We start from the raw sequence: 25,103 nt of genomic DNA, 5'->3' as shown, positions 1-25,103 counted from the left end.
AATGGAATATGATAGTTTTAAAAATTTTTTATAAAGAGTTTGTTAGAGATACTATAAGTGTAGTTGTGTCCGACACTTTGTGACCCCGTGGACTGTAGCCCGCCAAGTTCCTCTGTTCATGGGATTCTCCAGGTAAGAATCCTGGAGTGGGTTGCCATTCCCTTCTCCATGGGATCTTCCTGAACCTGGGTTTCCCGCATTGCAGGCCAATTCTTTACCATCTGAGCCACCAGAGAAGCCCTATAAGGAAAATGGAAATTGAAGACTTTCAGGTTTTGACCCTAAGTAATTATAATTAGTTGTTAGGTGGTTTTAATAGAAGTAGGGACATTGGGGGATGAGTTGATTTTGTAAAAGAGATGATACAGTTAAATTACCTGAATTTTCGTCTCCAGCACTAAATGAATGATTTTCACTGAAGAAATCTAGAATTAACTCTGGAATCTCTCCTGAAAATCATGGAAAATGAGAAACACTGTTGTTGATAGGCAAACATCTGATTTTCATAAAGGACATGGAACAGGCCACCAAGTACAAAAATTACTAACATTCATGAGTTCCATGTCAGTGTCTGGCAAAATAGGATTATTAAACAGATGGTTTGTGAGCACTTAGGTAATGAAGTAGTGATCACTAGGAGCTAGCATGAGTTCACCATAACAAATCACATCAAACTAACTTAATTTGTTTTAATAGGATTACTACATCAGGGAAGGCCATAGACAGTATAAAGCATTTAACTAAGTCGTTTGTTGTGGACAGGTTGAAGAAATGTGGTCTTAATAATAGTTCAATAAGTATATTCTTGACTGGTTGTGTAATTATACCTAAAGACATAAATTAATTATTTAATGAGAGGCAATGTATAGAGGTGGTTAAAGTGTGGTTTCTGAAACTAACCTGCTTGGGTTTCAATCCTGGCTCTGCCACACTAGTTATATAACTTTGTCTTTTTAAGCTTCAATTCCTCACCTATGAAAATAAGGTTAATAATAATTATACTTACCTTATAGCGTTGTGAACATTAAATAAATTATCACAGAGCACTTAGAATAGAAAACATTTAATAAATGTTGGATATTCATTTAACTAAGAAGGACATCTGTAATGACTTGCTGTAAGGCTCCTACCCAGATCTGTCCCATTTGACATTTTTATCCAAAATCTAAATAAAGACAAAAAAAATGTGATTTTAAAGATAACCCAAATCTATAAAAGTCAGAGCCAACATGTTGAATAGAAGAATCATGCTAACAAAAGACCCTGATAAGCTTAAAGATAATCAGAACCTGGTAAGATAAAATTTATTAAGAGCTGTAGTTCTAGTAGCCAGTTGTACCTGCTTAAAGTTTCTAAGAAAAAGTCTTAAGGGTTTGAATTGACTACAGCTTCTGTTTAAGCAAACAGTGTTGTAAAAATGCAGAGAATAATTGAGTGTACAGAACAAAGGAAATAGTCTCTGGTTGTATTAGAGCATAGGTAATTTTTATATTCTCTTCCACAGATGGCACTAGTGGTAAAGAATCTGCCTGCCAGTACAGTAAATATAAGAAACTCGGGTTTGATCCCTTGGTCTAGAAGATCCCCTGGAGCAGGAAATAGCAACCCACTCCAGTATCCTTGCCTGGAAAGTTCCATGGATAGAGGAGCCCATGGGGGTCACAAAGAATCAGACACAACTGAGCGACTGAGTACATTCTACATTTGATATTGTTCTATTCCACACACCAAAATTTAATAGAAATATCAATAAGCTGAGATAATAATCCAGAAAAATGAATGTTTGTAAAAAAAAAAAAACTTAACCATTTGTCTTCATAAATTGATAATGATAATCTGCAGCTTATGTTATATACCTTGAATTCCAAAATGACTTCAATAGCAGTCAGTGAATTTGGAAGAATATTTTGCTTGCCAATCATTTTGACAGACCTATCCCATATATAGAATTCTTATACTCTATTTCAGAAGTGATTGGCATCTGGGTACAAAAATACACAGGTGGGAATTCCTTTGTGAGTTTTCAGTATGTAGAAAAACTTTCTCAGTATACGTAATTACATGCATACTCAGTCACTAAAGTCATGTCTGATTCTTTGTGACCCCACGGACAGGCTCCTCTGTCCATGGAATTTTCGTGGCAAGAATACTGGAATGGGTTGCCATTTCCTCCTCCAGGGATCGAACCCAAGTCTCCTGTGTCTCCTGCATTGGCGGGCAGATTCTTTACCACTATGCCACCTGGGAAGCCCAGAGAGAAACCAGTACATAACACACAATCCTTTAAATCCTTATAAGATAAGGTATAGATAAAATAATTTAAAATATAAAATACTATATAAAATATGTCAAACATACTTCTGAAATTTCCATTAACTGTTAACCACTCAAAATTCTTATTTTCAGTAGTCTTTAAAAACTCCAAGATACATGGTAGTGATTAGCAGTTTCTCCATTTGTTTAATTATTATATAATAATAATTAGTAATTTAGTTAATTTTATATAACAGATTTTTAAAGACAAAGATATAAAAACATGCCTCAATATAACAGTATAAAATAATTACTTTTTTAGCATTTGGACATAAATGATAAGGGATGTTCTTGAAGCTTTTTCGTTAAAATGATTCAACATGTTTTGAATGACTTTGTCACGTGCGTGGTTCTATGCCACAAATATCTGCATTACAGTATTTTTGTAAAAATCTGTTGTTCTTTTCTGTTAAACTTCCATAACAGACTTTTAATACTCTGTGGTAGATATTTGAAGACAAACTTTCATTATGAAATAAAACTACAGTTGCCCTTTTCTCTCATTTCTTTAGATAAGTGGGCACTAGAAATTATAGATAGCTTTGGCAAGAGTTCAAGGGTTAATGTAGCAGATAAATAAAAGGAATTTTCTGTAAATTGAGACCTGCATTATTTCAGTTGTCTTGTCTTTCCTAACCTAACTCATTTAATTTTAAAAAGTAAATACTTAAATTCTTCCTGACAGTGTGCTCAGCTTTTACTATCGTTTATTACTTCAATTATACTTGATATCACTTAGAACGATCTGCCATTTGGAAATCTCAGTATAGCCTGGAGCTTAGTATTAGATCTGGCTGCTATTGTAACATGTACAGCATATGACATTAATGTATCAAAATTAGATTGGATCATCCCTCCTGGTTAAATTTATTTCACATTTCTTTTGTATTCAGTTAACATAAACCTATTAGGGAAGCTGACACATGGGGTTGGCTGTATAGGAAGGATATTTTTAAAGTATTTTGATTAAAAAATGAAATTATAGAGCCATGGCTTTTCTGAGTTGTGTAATCTTTTTTGGTTTTTAAAAATGTCACAAAGCCTAAGCTGTGCATTTATATCATTCAAGGTGTGTGTGTGTGTGTTGTAAATAGTGGTAATTAAAACTTGAAATAAACATTGTTTTGATATTTGAGGTCTATCATCATGTATTTAGGGCAATAAGCACATTTATGTTTTCCAAAAAGAAACTTTAATCCACTTAAACCTTAAAAAAAGTCTTCTTTAAAAGAAAATAAAAATCTTTATATTTCTAAAATAATAAATTCTGCTCTATAGATTTAGCTAGGCACTGTCTTTAGAGTAATAGCTGGCACTATCTTATAATCCGTCAAAGAAGAGAGGATGTTTCTTACTTAGGAATATAAATTTTAAAGTTCAGGGATTTACCTTGTGTTTTCACATACTTAATTTTATTCATAGTGATTAGGATTTTCTAGATAGATTGGTGTTGGGGACTTTTAAGAACCACTAGAACATTGGTTCTTGGCTTTATTTGTTACCTAGTCCTGTATGATAGACTCTTCTCAGAAAAATACATAGATTTTGCAAAAACATAGATTCCCTTGAGCCCAGATTAAGAACTCCAGGGTTAAAGGATGACAGAAGAGAAGTTTTTATTAACTGGACTTAATTCCTTTCTTTGTTTGAATCACACGTTTGTAATCCTGCTGTGTAGTAAGTAAGCCATAAATCGCTATTTCAAAAACAGAAATTGCCTGTATTTTAGCTCATACTAAGAATATTGACAACACTTACCCTAATTTTCTCTTCCACACATTTCTGTCTGCAGTATCTCAGGTTATCTGAAGGTAATAGAAAAACCTGTGAGATAGGCACCAATAATAGACTCAAATGTTTGCAGTGGCAGAATCAATAAATGTACCAAGATAACCAAACTGTATATTAAAATACATGTTTAAACATATTTCCTTGAAGAAAACTCAGTACTGATGGATATTAATTTTTCTAATAACTTAATAGAAATATAACTTCTAGATACTTTTTATAATTTTAATCAACACAATGTTAACTCTCATTGCCAAAAACATCTTCATAGGCAAAGAAAACCTAGAAATAAGTTTGTTAAGCCAAGTATAATCAACTTTCTCTTACTCCTAAGGTAATTTATGAATTATTTACTTCTTTTACGTCTCTTCCTGTTGCCTCCTTTAGTCCCTTTCACTTTGAGTCATTAGCACTTTCAGAGAGTGGTCAGAAAAAAAGAACAGTCTTAAATCAGTCACTTTTTAAAACACTATTTTAAACAATTTTGAAAAGGTTTGGTAGTGGAAAATTGGTGCAATTGCTGGTTAAGAAGAGTGGACTGTACGTGAATCTTTTAAAATCTAATTTCTCTGTTTCCCATTGACTGTAGATAGTTGAAAATTATCTGGTCTTCTGCAGCATCTCCTAACATCTTTTTGAGTGTTTGTGTTTTGCATGTTGTGAAAAATGGTCAGATGAAGTTTTAAAAATATTCTAAAAATTTCTTTCCCTTTTAATCTTTTTATAGTATGTTGTCTGTAGCTGTATGACAATACTCACAGGGCTTTTCTCAAGCACTATGAACTATTTTCTTGGTTTTCCAGTTGAGACATTTAGGAAATGATGAAGTGCACATTGTTTGGTCAGAGCATACTAGAGACTACAGGAGAGGAATTATTCCTACAGAATTTGGTGATGTCCTTATTGTAATATACCCAATGAAAAACCACATGTTCAGCATCCAGATAATGAAAAAACCAGAGGTAAGAATTCTTTATCTTACATTTTAATAAAATATTTTGAGTTCTATGTGGATTTGTGAGTTTCTCTCAGATGAATTAAGCTATGTAAAAATGGAGAGGGAGATGAGACACAGACTCTAAAAGCTGTGTAGAATTGTCCAAGTCTAGTTCAGAAGGAGCTAAAACAGGAAAGACAGAACCTGTACTTGAATGGGACAAGGCCAGGTAGTGCCAGAGTGGAAGTACCTTTCACCAAGCTCACAAAAAGACTTACCTTTATTAACAGGATGATTTAGAGCTTCCTAAAACACTTGGTAATCATTCCCTTTTAGAACAGTATGATTCCTATATTTTTAGTTGATATATTTTGTTAAGATTACATGATTATTTAGTTATATCACTTAAGTGAGAATTCTACAAAGTTTAAAAAAAGCAAGTAGTTCTAGTTGAATGTCTTATAGGGCTGAAACACCTGCAGAAGTATTTTCTTTCAGAAGAATAAAAGTTTGACAGTATTTTGGTGTCTTTTTTTTTTTTTTTTTGAGTACGTTTTGTTTATGGAAAAACTAGGTTTTGACTGTTGATCATGAATCTTCGTGAAGTGGATTGTTTCCCATGTGTGAAGCAATGGCTTATGGCCAGATTTTTTTGGGATTCATCTAATCAGAGGTCAGCAAATGATGGCCCGTTCCCTGTTGTTTTCGTATACCCAACAAACTAAGAATGTTACGTTTTTAATGGGTTTTTCTCATTTGAAAAATTGAAGAAGAATATACAGCAGAGACAACATATGGCCACAAAACATAAAATATTTATTGTATTATCCATAGCTCATGTCTTTGCCTTTAGCTACCATTTGTACTAGCCATATTCAAATGGAATACTTTTGAAAATATCAGTTATCTGATAATAGTGACATAGATCTTTTTCTAATAAACCATATAATAAAAAATAGTGTTTTAGGTTCATTGGTAAAGCTGGCATTGCATGAAAATAATAAAGTAATTTGAAGTGTTGGACTTTTGTATACAATTGAGGCTACAAAAATTGGAAAATTGGCAGGTAGTATAAGTTGTTTAATCAGTTACATGAAGCACATAATTCTTTTGAATGGAACCCCTGTAGACCTTTGGCATTTTTTGTTTTGTTTGTTGTCCTAGTATGAATGACCCATCACGGCAGAAAATTTGAACAGCATTTCTACTAAAGGAAGAACTAAAGAGGAAGCAGAAAGATTTTTTTATATGCAAACTGTTTTGATTGTTGTTATTTAAAGCCTTTTTCCAGTTTGAATTGTTAAATTATTCTAATTTCTCAATCAGGTTCCCTTCTTTGGTCCACTCTTTGATGGTGCTATTGTGAATGGAAAGGTCCTACCTATTATGGTTCGAGCAACAGCTATAAATGCAAGCCGTGCTCTGAAATCGCTGATTCCATTGTATCAAAACTTGTATCCTTTTTAACAGTTGGTTTAACAGTTGTTTTCCACTTTCCAAGGTAACTTCTTCTAATTTGCTAAGACCTATGGAGTTTTTGTTTATTGACCTATAGATGATGGAGTTCCTACCCAGTGTTTAAACAATTATGGTATTTTCTTTTATACAATTGTAGTCAGTACTTGTCTTTTGGTTAATTAATTAGAGCCCCATTGTATACTAGGTGTTCTGCTAATCTGGATGTGCAGAGATAACCAAAACAGTCATTGCAAAGTACTCAGTCTAGTTGAGGAAATATATTGTTTTCAGTATCTACACTGTAATAAGTGTTAGGCATGGAATGTTCTGCAAGTTATTATAACAAGGGGCCTCTCAGCTGGAAGGGATGGTGGTATATCAGCAAACACTTCTGAGAATATAAGGATTGACCCAGTCTTGAAGGATGAATGAGTTACTCAGGTAGATGAGATTAAGAAGAGTATTCCAAGCGGAGGGAACAACATAAACAGAAACATGGAAGTATGAGAAGACATGTTTTAGAACATGACTTCTGGAGCCAGATTGCCTGGACTCAAATACTGGTCACCTCTTCCTTAGTTCTGCAGCTTTGGGCAAGTTATTGATCTTCTCTGAGTCGCATTTCCTTATCCATAAAGTGAAGAATGATAATAATATCTAGCCTATAATGTTACGAAAACTGAATCAGTCACTATGTGTAAAACTCTTAGAGCACTGCCTGGGATGAAATATGCACACAGTTTTAAAATTTAAATTGTTTTCTGTTACTCCTTCGTAAAGTGGATTTGTGTCTTCGTATACTTTTTCTATATGGTTAAAAACATTTCAATTATTTTTCTTCTACATAATAAACTATAGATGTTAAGCTTTACAAGGAAGGCTTTTTAAAATATCCTATTACACATAAAATAGATTTATCATAAGTCTACAGCATATCCCAGGGACGAGAGCCTGGTGGGCTGCCGTCTGTGGGGTCACACAGAGTTGGACACGACTGACGTGACTTAGCAGCAGCAGCAGCAGCAGCATATGTTTTCTTCTTTTAAGGAATGTTGACTTAAGTAACCTGATTTCTGTGTAATTTCTCATGTATTCTGACTGTGTGGAATAGAATTACAGGTAGATTCTGACGTGTTACATTGATTAATTAAGCTTAGTGACATGTAGCATTTCTTATTTGTAGTGGTTACATCTTCATTTACTTCTAGTTGAAAATTCAGATTTAAAGTGGTCATTGTTATGAAATGTAAAGTTTCAGTTTATTATTTCCTGAATATATCTAGAAAGCTTATTATGCATAAACTAATTTTGTCTGCATAAACTAATTTTGTCCACCTTGTCAACTCTACTGCAATTGATGTCCTTCTGACCTTTGCCTCTTTATAGTTCCCCTGATCCTGATGTTTGTCCTGAGATTAGTGTTTTCCATCATTTCATTTAAGACACAGTAGAAAGAATGCCTTAAATCTTTTTTTTAGTTTTAATTGGAGGATAATTATTTTACAGTAGTGTGATGGTTTTTGCCATACATTGACATGAATCAGCCACAGGTATACATGTGTACCCCATCTTGAACCCCCCCTCCCCCCTTTCTCCCCTCCCTAACCCTCTGGGTTGTCCCAGAGCACCAGCTTCAGGTACCCTGCTTCATGATTCGAACTTGCACTGGTCGTCTGTTTTACATATGGTAATATACATGTTTCAATGCTATTCTCTCAAATCATACCACCCTCACCTTCTCCCACTGAGTCCCAAAGTCTGCGTGTCCTTTGCTGTGCTACATGTAGAGTTGTCAGTGCCATCTTTCTAAATTCCATATATATGTGTTAATATACAGTATTTGCCTTTCTCTTTCTGACTTACTTCATTCTGTATAATAGGCTCCAGGTTTGTCCACCTCATTAGACGTGTTCCTTTTTATAGGCTAGTAATATTCCATTATGTATATGTACCACAACTTCTTACCTGTTCATCTCTAGATGGACATCTAGATTGCTTCCATGTCCTAGCTATTGTAAATAGTACTGCATTGAACATTGGGGTACATGTGTCTCTTTCAGTTCTGGTTTCCTCAGGGTATATGCCCAGCAGTGGGATTGCTGGATCATATGGCAGTTCCGTTCCGTTTTTAAGGAATCTCCACACTCTTCTCCATAGTGGCTGTACTAGTTTGCATTCCCACCAAGAGTGTAAGAGGGTTCCCTTTTCTCCATATCCTCTCTAGCATTTATTGTTTGTAGATTTTTTGATGATGGCCATTCTGACTGTTATGGGGTGATAACTCAGTGTGGTTTTGATTTGCATTTCTATAATAATGAGCAGTGTTGAGCATCTTTTCATGTGTTTATTGGCCATCTGTATGTCGTCTTTGGAGAAATGTGTGTTGTATTTTGGAAATTAATTCTTTGTCAGTTGTTTCATTTGCTATTATTTTCTCCTATCCTGAGGGCTGGCTTTCCACCTTATAGTTTCCTTCGTTGTGCAAAAGCTTTTAAGAATGCTTTAAATCTTTTGGGAAAGTGAGGAGAGTGAGATTAGAGTGTAATACAAACCTCTACTTGCCTCTTGTGTCAATAGGAACTCAATTTATTGAACTAACACAGTTTCTGGCCTGAGAGACAAACAGCATGTAAGATGCACATCTTACCAAGTAGTTCAAGTATACCAATGAAAAGTGAGGATATGACTTAATTTCCTTTACCTGCACCTCTTGAGGACTATTTCAGATTTGCATGTTACACTAGAGGTATAATAGCTGGATTTGCTGTTAGAAACATTGATTTTAACCTGAGGTCTGCCTTGTGATCATAGTCAAGTCCCAAAATCTCTAACCCTAACTTTCTTCATCTTTAATAAAAAACATGCTAATACCCATCTCAGAATTGTGGCAAAGAATAAATGAGATAATGAATTTTAGATGCGCCTAGTAAATGAAATAAGGTACATTATTTTGTGCCATCATTAATTCTGTTATGTGTAAAGATTCCAGTCAATATAAAACAACTCTACCCAACAGCAAGGAATTGCCTAATTGGGTTTTTATATTTGGTTGGTTGGTCAGTTAATTGATTGAATTGGATTTTCAGGCTTGTTTCATGAAGTTCTTATAGTTAATCTTGCTGAGACATTAATAGATACCACACTGGAGAAAATTCTAAGATGAAGAGAGAAAATTTAAGATGAAAACAGTAAACCTGAACACTTTACACAGCAGATGTGAGGAACTTCTATCAGGAAAAACACTTCAGCAACAATCAGTAAAAATATTAGATCAAACAAGTTTTTCTTGACTTGGAAGCTTGAATTTAGAAGCTGTATAGAAGTTGTTTCCCCATACTATTTAAGTATGTAGTAGAGATACTCTTAGCCTTTGCTAATCTGAAGAACTATTCTCTTTTCACAAAGGTGTATATTAATTTTAAATATTGAGGGAATTGACAATATAGGTAGATTACTTGATTTTTAAGTGAAAGTTTACATAATAAATTACAACTAGATGGTTTCATTTTAAGATACTAAAATATAGATGTCCTTTTCATTTTAAATATCAAATATTTCAGAAATAATAAAATTTTAAATATGTAGTTTTGACAAATTCAGATAAACTCACATTAAGGAAAAAAATCATGTATTCTAAAACAGATCAATAAAGCTTATGAGAAATTACAATAAAAATTGAGATAGCAATAGGCTTTGAAAACCATCAGGTTCTATTTTAATCCTCATAAGAGAAATGAAGGAGTAAAAGAATATGTAATAAACTCAATTATATTTGGATAATTGAACTGCTGTGTCAGTTATTTTATGCCCAATAAAAGTACCCACTAAGATTCCACAGCATAAATTGTGCTATTTATGATCATTAAATACAGCTTAAATTTTATCCTAGGAACATCTTCTGTATCTATGAATCTAATGCTGTTCACTAAATGAGGACAATATTGATTGTCATATGCTGCCCAAATCGATCATGCTGGCAGCCAGAATTACAGTAATCTGTCAGTATTGATGACTGTCTTTCAAGCTTTGAAACCTCTCCTTCACTTCACTTGTCATTTCTTGCATTACTTGTACTTGAAAAGCATTTCCTTACAACCTCTGACTTTGTCAACCAGGTTTTTCTTTTTTTCTTTTTTTTTTTTTTTGTCTCAAGCTCAATTTGTTGGTTTGATCATGCAGTTAGAATTGAAATGCATCACTGGGGAGGAAGAGTAGGCACATTCTGGTTAACCGTTGGATCTGAGGAATATTTCAGGATGATGTATGTGTGTTTTGGTGTGGGGTTTGGGGTTTTTTTTTTTTCATTGTTTTTGACTTTTTTGTAGTGAGAAAATAATTCTAAAACATTAATTTCATGATCAAAAGTCATATCATGGCTTTTTCTTAAATAAAAATTTTTAATTATTTGTTTTGATCGCAGAGACATTATGATTGTGTATAAATGTTAAATATGTTGATATTATATACATCCTATTTTTCTTTTTTAATGTGAGATTTATTATACATAGAAAATTTTCAGAAGTTACAGTATATAATCATATTGTATTTGGGTTCTCAGAGAAACAATCAGTAGGATGCATGTTCTTAAGTATATATGTAGAGAGAGGTTGATTTTAAGGAATTGACTCACATGGTTATGGGTACTAGCAAGTCTGAAATCTGTGGCAGTTAGGGTAGAGATGGTAATCACACCAAAAAATTACCTTCAGAGCAACATCTAAGCTGGTACTTAACCAAAAACTGGGTATCATGGCCTAGCCAAGTTAACATAAAATTAACCATCTCCCATGTCTTAGTTTTCTTAAGTTTTCTTCTTAACCTTTCTTACTCCAAGATATAATTTGAAAAAAGTTTATAAGTCTTAAATATGATGAATAATTAGTTTAACCACCACCAGGTAAGAAGAACTGTACTATTTTTCTTCTATCAAAAATATTTATTGATCACTTACATAGTAATGGTAAAGATTTTGAGAGAAATGCAAAGACAAATCAGATGGTAATCTCTTCTATAAGTTTATAATTTAATAAGAGAGATAATATATATGTACACTAGAAATTACACAAGGTAAAACGTGTCACAGTCGGATTGTAGATAAAATGCTATGGGAGTCCTGAGGGAAAAAATCATTACTTTGGAGTCGGAAAACTAGGGAAGAATGTGTAGAAAATCTGGGCCTCAAAGGTGAGATTTGAGTAGGTGGAATGGAACATGTCTGTTATAATCCTTGTCATTTATATTTTGAGATTTTATGTATATATGTGTATAATACATACATAATATTCTGAAATATACATTATAAGGGATATTATGAAACTAAATGGTTATCTTTAAAAAAACACTTTCCTCCTAGATTTAATATTCTTTCCTACCAAACCAATATTATTTGATTTCTTCTAATCTGTTTAGATTTGACTTTTTTCGTAAATGCCAGAATTGGGTTTCTGTTTAACTTTATCAGACAAATTACCAGAAGTCAATGATCATTCTTCAATTAGTCACAGTTTGTTATCCCTGCAGTTCTGCTACTCAAATGTAAAGAACCTGTTGCAAAAGTATAAGAGCCAAAACGAAATGAAATGTAATTGATTGGCTCTGCTAATGCAGTTTGCCATTCATTACGATAGAACATTATAAAACCTCTTAGGGAGGCCCATCAATATTGCTGCCATTTCATGTTAGAAGAAAGTGAGTTTATTGAGAAATTACATAAATTTATATATCTACTGTCTTTTGTAGATCATTTCCTCAGAAGATAATATTGATAAATGCAGACTATCCTTATTTAAGTCCTTAATTATAAATTAATTATTCTTTACAGTGTGGCAGCTGACTGTTGGGAAATCAGCATGGGCTTCAGAGTCCAGAAGTGTCTGCTAAGTGTGTCCCTGTCTTTACGTCTGATTTTTATTTAATCTGTAAAAAGAGTACCAAACTCAGGAATGTTGTAAGGATTAAATGAGATTATCCATATGAAGCACTAAGCAGCCTGTCTGCCATGTAGCAAGAGCTCAGAAAATGTGCTTTTACATACTATTATACCTTAACATATTGTTGACAGATGAAGTATTTTTATACTTTTCTGATAGGATAAAAGCACTACCAGCATCTTCCCTGTTTTGTCACATCGAGCATGACAGTATGGTCCACATATGGTCCAATCTAGATAGTTGAGTTATATCATAGTATACCAGAAAGAAAATAGAAAACTATCAGGTGATTGTCCAGCTTTTCCCTAAAAACAACAAAACTTGAAGTTTCTCTACTTCTGTATCTTTACTAACTTCTGACCTATGCTAGAAAGGAAATTTTTCTCTATTAAACCCTTATGTTGTTGATATTAGTGACAAAGGTGCACTAGTGTGCCGCTGTTGTTATTAAGTATACCTACTACATAATGTGTAAGTTTTATTCTAGTCTTTTTTTAAATATAAAAAATAGTCGTAGATTCAGATGCTATTTGGGAATTTCAGAGAGCAAAGAATGAAGGATGTAAAGCTGAAATTACTCTAACCTTGTTTAATGAAGGAATTGCAGTGCTTTTAATCCATTAATTTCCTTTTTTACTAAATATAAGGAATTTGGCTGTTGAATTTTTCATAACTCAATAATGGAATTAAAATTAAACTATGGATCACAGATCTCCTCATTTTCTTCTAACCGCCTTTCCTCTCAAACACTAGAATACAGCCTATTTAAATCTTAACTTTTGCTTGCCAAACCACTGTTACCGTCCATCTGTTCATGCCAATTGTAAAGAAGGTTCGGTTTTTAGTGAAGCTTTGCATTTCACATAAGGTATGTGAAGTGAAATTTCACAAGGGACATGATGGATCCTGATTCTTAGTGATAAACCTTTGGGGCCATCAGGGTTGGCATATGGTCCAGTATGATATGAAGGCTTGGGTTCCCTGGCTTCACTTCTTTGGCGTGAAGCTGATAAAACCTGGCTCTTGAGTATTATTTCACTGGACACCAATCATGGGCAGCAGGAACTGCCCATTTAACTCTCTGTGGGAAGGAAGCCCAGAGAGCATTCACAATGGTACCATTGTCGAGTTGCAAACTGCTCTGAACAGCTTGACGGCACTAGGGAGGAGGGGAAGGGGTTGCTTTACTAATTGCTGTTGAGAAAAAGAGAAGCAGCAAAAATAGCTGTTGTGGAACTGATGTTTCTGCATTTACTTATTCTCTCTTGATAAAGGTGTTGATTTTTCTTTAGCACATACCTGCTATCAAAAAGAAAGCAAATAAATATATTTAAGCAACCACCTGTAGTAATTCTCAACAGCCCTTGAGATTATAGCAGAGCAAAAGTCAGTTTTCCTTTATGATGTTTTTATGTTTAAATGATATGAAAATAATGTTTTGTAATCTTGATAGAAATTTAAAATAAGGGAAAGTGGGTTAAAACCACCAAAGTTTATACATCACATAAGATTAGAAACAAGTTTGGCTTAATTTCCTTTACTGTGTGCTTTAACAATTCCCGAATATCATCTGAATATATATAAGCTATACTGATACAGAAATATGAATCAATTTTATGTGTAACAGTCGCAAATGCTAAAATAATCCACTAAGCAAATCTTAAGGTTAAATACTAGATTTATCATTTAAATGAGTAGGTGATGCCTGTTTCGGTCACTCATGATTGTCTTTCTCTCCTTGAATTCTGTTTTGGATATCTTTTTTAAAAGTGAGGCAGTGTATGCTGTAGTATTTGTATAAACACCACTCTAGGTCTTTCCATTTTCTTCTGGTCAGTCTAATCAAGCAGTTGGAGCTTCTCATGCATAAAAACAATGATCTACAACTTAAAAAAATATTAAAAGCTTATTTCAGCCCCCAAGATCCTGACTCCACAATATATTTCCATAGATGATTCTTTTTTTTCAACAGAAATTAAGTTGACTAAATTATACTGCAGTTTTGTAATTTATGCAACATGTCCTTTCAAAGGATCAGGGAGAGTTATTTTAAGAAAAGTTTTTCAGTCTATAGATTTTTAAAATTTTGATGTTCTTGCTAAACTGAGGGAAAATCAAATGCATGTTTTATAAAATTAGTAACATTCTGTAAAATTTAACTAGTATTCCATCTCTCATATCCGCTTAAATTATTTTAGTAAATGAGCACCCAGTGCAATATTTCAAAAACAGTAATTCATTGAATACCCATTTTTCCTTTTACTACAGAATAGATTATAGTTAAGTCAAGATTAATGGGTAGATTTTAATGTTAAAGTCCTGTCTCTGAGCCTTTTATTCCCTGGGGGCATATAGTGCATTAGTTTAAGCCAATATATTGTTTATCATAGATTCTATGACACTTTCTTAAATGATGGTTTGCTGTACCCTGTAACTATTTACCATGATAATAAATCACTTTTTGTACTCCCAATAATTATAGCATTTAAACAGAATCTTAATTAAGTTAGTGCACATTTAGGTAGAGATAACACTTAAGTAATTGTACACTGTAAAATTTCACTTAGTTATTTTTTTCCTTTTTTTGCAGTCTTCTGACATAACCCAAGTTTAGTATTTATTCCAAACACATTGATTTCCTTAACTTAATGTACTGATATTTTTGTTCCTAAAAGGAAAAACAAGTGATTGTTTCTAATTTTCCCCAATATTTTAAAAACTCTTAATACTTAGTAGTTCTGAAGCAGTTCTCTGGTGACTGTGAAAGTCTTATTACTTAATGATAATATTTTCAAGCAGATCTTACTGAGAATGAGAGTACAAAATTTTAATTTCATTAAATTTGAAATCCAAGTAACTTAGTTTTTCTTTTAGATGATTTGGTTTATACAACTTTCATGAAAGTGAAACATATACATATTTGATGATGTTAGTGCTTTTTAGAAGCTGCCAATGATTATTGGATTACTAAATCAGGAAGGATTTTCAGAACCTTTAGGTAGGTTTAAATTTTTAATCCTGTTTATTTAAGGTTAATCTTTTTAGTGTGTTTACATATATTTTGCTATATAGAATTGGGTTTATCAACTTTTTACTTAATGTTTTCATTTAATAATTGACTGATTTATGAGCAATTATATATGGTCCAAATTTTATACAACTCCAGCTTTCAATAATAGGACTATGCTCACAGTGCCTTAGCACCTGTTATGGATTTTGAGTCATCTGGCAGCCCATGGGACTTAGATAAAGAAGTACCAGGTGTCCTGCCTGTCTCCTAATTGAGACGCAGTGAAAACAATATAGACTTGGCAGTATGGTTAAAAGGATGGATTAAAGCCCAGCTTTGTCTACTCTGACAAATCACAGCTTTTCCTTCATGGTGTAGATAGTATCAACTACTAAAGAATTTCATCAATATTAGACATCATAAAAATCATACACAATTATTTGTCATAACCTGTTGTGGATTTTCAGAATTTCTGTTAAACAATTCTAAGATTCATACTGTTTATGGAGGAGAATTTTATTTTTACTGCATATGAACTAGACTCCATGTTTCTTAAAGAAATTAGGTGCTGTAGGAAAGAAATGGAGTGTTAATTTACTAGATCTTTATAAAGTAAGCAATATAGCCTACTTTTATAAAGGAGCAGTGCCTTTTAGTCTATGGGATACTTGATTGCCCTGTATATTTCAGGAAAGTATGCCACTTTACTCCTGATAATAATAGTCATGAGATCCTTGAGTTGTACTTACAAAATGTATCCACCTATGTACTATATCTCAATAAAATTTTAATTTTCCATTATGTTTTCAAGATCCTATAATGATACTGCTTCAGAATGTTTGAAAATATTTCTTGGCCTTTTAGAACTGAAAAGCCAAATGTGGTTTATTTTCTCATTTTTTAGATCATGCTATAGATTTTTACTATACTACATATGAGATTCAACTATATAAACAAACATTTTTTGAAAATTGCCAGTCTTAGAAGTTAAGCTAATAGTCATTGTGTCATCCCTGAGCTGATTAAAATGCCTTTTATACTTTTTTTTTTCATCTAAAGTTCATACCATTGAGATTGTAGAAAGAGCACTGGACTCTTAAATGATCAGGGTTCTAGTCCCAACTCTACCAGTCCGTCAGCAGCTTTGTTTTTCTGAGCAAATCTTTATATTCTCCTTCAAGGCAAAGCTTATTGTTGAATAAGCATTTTGCTGAGTTTCCTGAAATTAATGTTGGTAGATCTTTATTGTATCCTTCCTCAAGTTCTGACTTGTCCTAAAATATTCTCTATAAATGATGCCTTAGGATCAGTCCTCTCAAGATTGCCTTTTTAAAACCTTAAATATTTAAATTCCCAAGTATTTTTTTCAAGGATATTTTTACCTCTCTTCTTAACGGTGTACAGAGCAGTTTTGGATAACTGCCTAAGATGATTTTGAAAATACCTTTCATTTGATTTTATCTATAGATAAAATTTCTTCCCTTTTCTCCCTTTTTCTTCCCTTTTCTTCCCTTTTCTCCCTTCATTGCAGATGGCCACTTGAATGATAAGAAGTAGAATTGATGAAAAAATTTTTAATTTCTTAAAAATCCCAACCAATGGGACAAAATGTTTATTTCAGTGCTAAATTGTAATGAGTTGTGATTATGTTGAACATTATAGCATTTCTTCTATAGGCAATTATTTTATGTTAATATCAGCTTTCTTTTAATGTTACACCTTACATAGGTATACACGGTGCTTTACTCACTTCTTTCAAAAAATGTCGGCTGGCTCAAGGATGGGGTAGAACCAAACTCTTCCTTGTAAGTAAGATTCAAACTGTCTCTAAATTCAACCCTAGGAAGGTCCCAACTATATTTGCCCCAAGGGGGTTTGTCTCTGGAGAGCCTAATTGGGATTAGAGGAAGTAGGCTCTCTGCATAAGTGAAGTCGCTCAGTCATGTCTTAACTTTTCACGACCCCATGTACTGTAGCCTACCACGCTCCTCCGTCCATGGGGTTTTCCAGGCAGAAACACTGGAGTGGGTTGCCATTTCCTTCTCCAGGGTATCTTCCCAACCCAGGGATTGAACCCGTGTCTCCCGCATTGTTGGCAGACACTTTACCGTCTGAGCCACCAGGGAAGTCAGCAGGCTCCTAATCAATTATCAGACTAACTTTATTCATTCCTTCTATAGTTTATAGACAGTCAAGGCGTACTGCTGGGTCTTGTGCTAAGGTGCTGGAGACATTAAGATAAAAAGGCGTGGCCTCCCCCCTCAGACATTAGCCTCCCACTAGCTTATTAGAAGAACAGGCATGAAGAAAGAGGCACACTTGGTGCCTAACAGCTGGCTCTGGAGAGCAGGAAGAGGCCTCGATTCATGGCATTTACTGAGTTCCATGATGTGAAGACTCCCACCAGAGTCAGTATCAAGCTACCAACCATCTCGCAAACTTTGTAAATAATATAGGTGGTAGGCGCAAAACATTTCAAGTCACTATGCAAAAGTCTTTCTCTTCCTGCAATTACCATTCTTGGTATTTTCTATAGAGAGAAGGCAGACGAAATTCCTCACTGGTAAAGCAGCAAAGAAACCACATTCATATGAATGGGGGCAAATGCTAACTGAATTAGGAATTTCAGAATGGGCCTTGAATCTCTGAGGCTGTGCTGTCGAGCACAGATACAGACACTTCATACTTTGCCTTTACTCAAAAAGGAGTCAGTAGGGTTTTTGTTTGTTTTGGAAAGAAAGCATTAAACTTGAATTTAAGAAGCTATTAGTTAGGCAATGATAGGCCTTTGATATCTGCTTATAATTTTCATTAACACCTTTTTATGAAAAATTATATTCATTCTTACATACTACATGTATACACATATATACATATATAAACACATACATAAACATACACAAATTTCAATTTCTTTGAAACTAGTCACAAATTACATTGGACGTATAAATCCCCTGATTACACTGTATTATTAAGAAAATTATTGTGGAGAATGAAAGGTGGTTGCTTCTTTAAAACCAAATCTACCTTTTAAAAAATATTACCTTTTGTCTGTTTTTCCTATACATTAGTAAAGTTGAAATAAGTGGCACTAATTAACTGTTTACCATCTCTTTTCTTCATATTCTCTTTTTTCTCATGAGAAATCAATTTTCTCAGAATAACTCAGAAGTTCCTCTTGTACGTACCATAGACAAGTTTTATCAAAGCATTCTTGCAAATGAATGCATGTATATTTCTTAAACTGATACTGAAAAGTGTCCACATGAAGACAACACTTGCTATTTATTAGGTTGGTGCAAACATAATTGTGGTTTCTGACTGTGAATTTTAAATCATTATAGCTAGGCTCAAACGGATCTTTATTAGTCAAAATAAAAACCATTACAATCCACATTTTTTACTAATAAGAAATAAGTTGGTTTATTCCTATAGCATAAAAATCTGTTTTGGGGGGATTCAATGAACTCTTGGAAAGAATTTCTCTGCATTCTGCTGGTTGTGGAAGCATTTTCCCTGCAAGAAACGGTAGAGATTATTGAAGTGGTCGTTGGTAAGAGGTCAGGTGAATATGGCGGATGAGGCAAAATTTAATGGCCCAATTCATTCAACTTTTGAAGCGTCGGTGGTGTGACACACGCTTGGGCGTTGTCATGGAGAATTGGGCCCTTTCTGTTGATCAGTGCTGGCTGCAGTTGCATTTTTAGTGCATCTCATTGATTTGCTGAGCATACTTCTCAGTTATAATGGCTTCACTGGGATTCAGAAAGCTGTAGTGGATCAGATGGGCAGCAGACCACCAAACAGTGACCATGACCTTTTTTTGGTGCAAGTTTTGCCTTGGGAAGTGTTTTGGAGCTGCTTCTTGGTCTCAACACACTAAGTTGGGCATTGCCAGTTGTATAAAATCCACTTTTTGTTGCATGTCACAGTCTGATCAAGAAATGCTTCATTGTTGTTGCATAGAATAAGAGAAGATAGCACTTCGAAACAATGTTTTTATTTCTGGTCAACTCGTGAGGCACCCACTTATCTAACTTTTTCATCTTTCCAATTTGCTTCAAATGCCGAAAGACCATAGAATGGTTGATGTTGAGTTCTTCCGCAGCTTCTTATGTGGTTGTAACAGAACCAGCTTCGATGGTCTCTCTCAAATGATCGCTGTCAACTTCAGAGGGCCAGCCACTACACTCCTCACCTTCAGGCCTCGCGTCTCCTTTGCAAAACTTCTTGAACCACCACTGCACACTGTACATTCGTTAGCAGTTCCTGGGTCAAATGAGTTGTTGATGTTGCAGGTTGTCTCTCAAATAAGAAAATTGCTCGAAATTGCTTTTGATCTAACATTATTTCCATAGTCTAAAATAAATGTAAACAGCAAGTAATAAGCCATTAGCAAAAAAAAAAAAAGGCAAGAATTGCAAATTAAAATGATGTATAACATAACCACATTAGTTTAGAATGTGTTCCAGTATCAAACGGCAAATTTCAACAATACAAAAACCGTAGTTAGTTTGGCACCAACGTGATACAAGGACTTGAGTCAAAGGTCAAAATAACTGTTTTTAACATTCAGATTAAAATGTGGCACAGAGAATTCATGCATCTCTTTCCAGGAGTGGACTGAAATTGAACCCTAGTTTCATGACAGCTGATCTTGATCCAGTGACAGAGGGCCATTATTTATTATTTCATATGTAAGTTTAAAATCAAAAGTAGTTACTTAGAATGAATACTGATGTTAACATTGTGTTAATGAAATACAGATTGGGTTTAAGCTATTTATTTATACTATAAAAAATATTTAGTTCCTTTTTCTTATTTTTAGAATGGGTAATACTCCTTCCCCCCATTTCTGCTTTTGCAGAAAGTAGAAGGAAAGGAGGATTAGTGGATAATTATATTGCTGTGATTGCAGCACCTGTGTGTTATTTCTTTTGATTGGCTAGTTCTGTATTAAAGATTCCTACCAGACAAAAGTCTCCTTCATCAAATGGCTTTTTACTAGCTAGTTTTTGCTTCGGTTGTTTTTGATTTGCAACAAAAGCTGTCTTAATTCAACTTAGACTTGTACTTTTAAGTTTTACTCTGAATTTGTAAGTATGCCATCACCTTTTTAGCATCTCACCCATTTCATTTGTAATTTCAATGCCAATGGCAACATACAATTGCAGTAGGAATATAGCTTGAATTGTTATTATCCATCAGGGTTGTGTAGGCCACTCAATTTGTAGGTACTAATAACTCTTCCCTAGAGAGCTGCCTTTTAAGGAATAAGTGAGTAACCTATTTTAAGGACATATAGGAATTAACTGTTTTGGATTATGGTTACCATTGCAGATGCTAACATCACTGTTTAGAACTTTATAATCATCTTAGTCACAAAAGGCTCCTTGTTTGTGGACTCAGGATTATGGTTTAAGTACTTCGAGTTCAGTATATCACCTTAATACATGTTTTCCAAAGTAAAAGGAGAAAAGATGTAAGTACATAGATTGGGTTGCTTTGATATTATTGTTTGTACTTTTTTTTATTTGACTATAGCAAACTTGGAAAATTAGAAAGAATTTACTTTTTAGAATGTGGTTTACTGTAGTCTGCTGTTACTAAGCTAATAGTATTTTCTGAAAATAATCCCCCAGAAGTAAACTGCAGACATCACCATTACAGTTTTTCATTTAAATTCAACCGTCAGTGATTGTTTTCCTTCACTCTGCCACCTATACTTGAACTTTAAAAATTATTTAGTAAGCATTATTACCTCTAATGATTTTTTTTGCAATTTTATTAAATACATCATGTGGTTTTTCTATAAAATGAATACATTATGTCTAGATAATTTTAGTTTGTATAGTTTTATTATTGAAGTTTCTTGAGAGTTTTATGAATCTCCTTTTATATAGTGAAATAGAATTACACCCCAAAATGTATCTTCTCCAGATATTCATTTCTTGTTCAAATAAATTTTACTACTTTGGAAGTATTCTGCTTGCTTTAGAAATACTAAATTTGCTTTCTCTCTGCCTAATTTTTGTGTAAACTCTAAATATAATAAGATAAAGTAAAATATTTCATTTATAGGCCCTCTGAAAGTAGAGCATTTTAAAAGCAGGTAGGTGTCTCCACCCTACTTTTCATGAAGCATTTTACCCATTCAAGCAGACTTTTAAAAACAGCTTGTTTTGATAGCAGACTGTTCTCCTGTGGGCCTTCAGCCTTTGCTTCCTGGCAGCACCTTTGGTGCGAAAAGAGAGTGATCAATTGGGAGACTATCAGTGCCAGCATGCATAGCGTGATAAGTTAACACACCACTGGGAATTTCTAGGGCCCACCAAGATACTTCACTTCTAATGTGCTAACAAGCTCATTTTTCTACCTCTTGCCTCTTCAGTTATTTTTTTTCTCAGAAGAGCTTAGAAGTTGAGTGCATCAGGCATAATGAAAAGCTCTGTAGGAGGGAGAAGCAATAACCCCATTTTTCCCTTTTCAGCCAAATAGAAAATTAGTTTCTGGTAATACACAAAGGCCAGTATTTTTTGTACAAGGGGCACTGCTGTGAATCAAAGGACTCTATTAACTGCAGAAAATTCGGCAGCTGTGAATCTCCCCCAATGAAAAAAGTACTTTCCAACAAGTTGTGAGATATGTGGTATTATTTAGATTGAACCATGAGTTTCATCCCCTTTCATTTATAACCATATACTCTCTTTTAAAAGTGTGCTATATTACTTTTCTGGGTTAACACTCAAAAATGTCTGCATGATCCTTCTATAAAATCCTACTGCTGATCATTTTAATATAGCATCTTTTCCTGTTGCTGCCCATTGCAGGAGTGAAATTATTTTGAAGTTCAGTCTCAGAAGTGAAAATAACAGATTACGAGGAATTGGAATTAAGATTATTTGAATATTTGATACATAAAATGTAATATAAGAGATTACTCAAGTCATTTAGATGGCGAAAGACATCACAGTCTTAAGTCAAGTGCATAATGAATATAGACTTAACTTTATTTCTCCCAATAATGCCTCGTAAATATAACTGGCTATGGGATCTCCCACTGAATTAACATTTTAAATTATCTTCCTCTCAAAATTTTTTCATGGTCTTGATTATAGACCTGGTCTACAGTTTAAAGAACTGAAGAATAAAAATTGAATTGCAATTTTAAAAAGAAAGAATAATGAATTTTGAGGGTAAAATATTAAAATGGGCTTTAGGGGAAATCCAATGAATAGGGAAGAAGAAATAGGCAGATTTTTATTATCCTTCATCCTTATTTATATGTTTTATGTAAAGCCTGTCAACATAGCACACCGAGTACAGCAGGAAAACTTTCAAAAGTTGTAGAAGAAAGGTTAACGGATTTCTCAGTTCAGGAACTGTACGACATGAAGTCAGCGTGTGAGTTTTTCCTGATAATTGTATGTTGCTGCCTGCTGCTCTACATTTTGACAGCCATTTCCATAGTTGCTTTGTGAACAACAGAAATATTCTCTCTCTTTCTCGCCTTCTCTGTGCTAACAGCACAATCAGGCCTGCTGAAACAGGAAGCCTGGAGTGGGTTGTTCAGAAGCAACAACACTTCAAGATACTGGTTGCCTGTCAATAATATCAGAGAGGAAAGTGCGGTGAAAGGGAAGTACAGTATTCTTCTGTCAGTGTCGGTGCCCTGTAGATGCTTTTGTTAGACAGCATTTAGGAGTCCTGTGGACTCCTTGCAAATATTCCTGTCTGTTTCAGTGTTATAATTGACTGCGTATTTTTTTCTGACATACAGATTCAACTGTGTATTTATCTTAACTGCATGGAGTTATTCAAGGATTACAGCAACAGTAGTCTTCCATTCAAAATGAGAACAATTGTTGGGAAAATGCAGGGATTTAGAAAAAGAAGAAGATATGCAGGAATTTTTCACAATAAATCATTGCAAATGAAAAATAGAATTTCAGACATAGTATTTTAAGCAGCATTATAATATTTATCATGTGGCTTTTCAGAGTACATCTGCAGATCGAAGCTGCTTAACCAGACAAGATGAGGCTAGGCGGCCCTGGTAGCAGTTGAATCCTCTTCCAAGTAAACTGTTAGCCTTTCTTTCTTCCAACAGTTTACTGTTAGTTATATTCTAATAAATGTATCCCTGTTAAGCTACCAGGTATAGTGGTGTCCGGAAGAGTAAACTTATGTTAACAGCTACATTTTTTTACTCTTTGTGATATGCAAGAATAGTTGGCGAATATATTTATCAAGAAGTAATGGCTTAGCAGTGATAGGCCTTTTTGAGCAGATCTGTTCTTTTCTGATGTAAGCTGCACTTAAGTTCAACCTTAACTGAAGGAAATCAGCTATGAGGAGAGAGCACGGTATCTGCAAACGATTGTCCAGCACCATTTAGAACCAACAACGTTTGAAGATTTTGCAGCACAGGTTTTTTCTCCAGCTCCCTACCATCATTTACCATCTGATGCCGGTAAGGTTAAAAGCAAGTATTAGTTACTGGTCATTATTCGAACTTGAAATGCAATACCCTTTTGTTCTGAGAAAAAAACAAAACTCTTAATGAAAAACTTACTTGAATACAATTCCAGTCATTGAAGTATAGATATTTTTCATCATTATTTTCATATTTGGCCTATAAATTTGATTTATACTTTCTTTTACCTAAATACAGTTCCTTTAAACATCAACGGTCTTCATTAAAAACACATACACTACATTTTATCTTAGCTAAAGGGCAGTAACAATTATGTTTCACAGAATCATTGCTGAAGTATCTGCAAAAGAAACACAGTTGAGCAGGCACTCTCAAATTTGGAGAATCAAATTTTATGGCCAAGAATATTGCCTTATCATCTCTGATTTTACAAATAAAGTTAAAATAACTGGTCTAGATTTAGAAGTACTTAACAGTAAATTATTTGTAATATTTGAAGATTATAAGAGGGTACTGCATTTTTACAATTAACTAATTTTTAAGAAATCAGTAAGAAAATAAATGACTCATGGCCTTCCTATTCTGTAATACTTTGCACTCCTTATGATTGTTTCATTTATTTTATTTTCCCTCTTTAGATCATTAAATATCAGTTCTGTTTATCTGAAGGTAAGACAAAGTGTCACACAAAACACCCTTTGTTCTTCCCCCATTTCCTTTTTTAAAAATTAGCAAGCACTAAGCTTGTAACTCAGTTAATAAGCAAACTTAACACTGCCCTGGTTCATACTAAACATTTCAGAAATTGTCACTAAATTTCTTCCAGAATTATACTTACTAACCTAGGTCTGCATGAAACACTAACATTGGTTCTGGAATAAAAATAACTAATAATAGAACCCTTGGTTGAAGTTAGTTACACCTTGTTGTATTGGCCTTTTTATTTCTCAGCATGAAAAAGTAGTCCTACTGAGCTGAACTGGTGTGTCTGTATTCTGTACTGTGTTGCGTTGTTGTTGGATATCCTCACTCATCAAATAGCTACTGTTGTGTGCCTTACACTGTACTAGGCACCTGAAATACAAAAACTGTTTTAATGATGCTCAAGGGAAGCAGGAAAAAAGAATACAGTATACTTGAAATTCATTATAACAAGCCTTCAAATTCTCTTCATACTATGTAAGTTTTCTTTGTATTAAATAAGTTTAACAGGCACAGTACTTTTCTGGA

The 25,103-nt window shown here is 33.9% G+C and overlaps 1 protein-coding gene across 3 annotated transcripts in view; it reads left to right on the top strand.

Moving 5' to 3' along the window:
* Window positions 1-25,103, top strand: part of RALGAPA1 (Ral GTPase activating protein catalytic subunit alpha 1) — a 200,159-nt gene that overhangs the window by 166,159 nt on the left and 8,897 nt on the right. For 2 of the 3 annotated variants that reach the window (XM_065906823.1, XM_065906825.1), the window contains exons 37-39: window positions 4,905-5,063; window positions 6,365-6,492; window positions 23,785-23,909. In XM_065906823.1, the coding sequence (XP_065762895.1) occupies window positions 4,905-5,063; window positions 6,365-6,492; window positions 23,785-23,909 (412 nt within the window). Of the gene's footprint in view, window positions 1-4,904; window positions 5,064-6,364; window positions 6,493-23,784; window positions 23,910-24,511; window positions 24,543-25,103 lie in introns of all 3 variants that reach the window. The other variant, XM_065906824.1, reaches the window with a different exon arrangement.

This window comes from Muntiacus reevesi, chromosome 15 (genome assembly GCF_963930625.1).
Source record: "Muntiacus reevesi chromosome 15, mMunRee1.1, whole genome shotgun sequence".
Taxonomy (NCBI): Eukaryota; Metazoa; Chordata; class Mammalia; order Artiodactyla; family Cervidae; genus Muntiacus; species Muntiacus reevesi.
The sequence above is the reverse complement of the archived record's forward strand: the minus strand, read 5'-3'. Positions and strand labels throughout refer to the sequence as shown.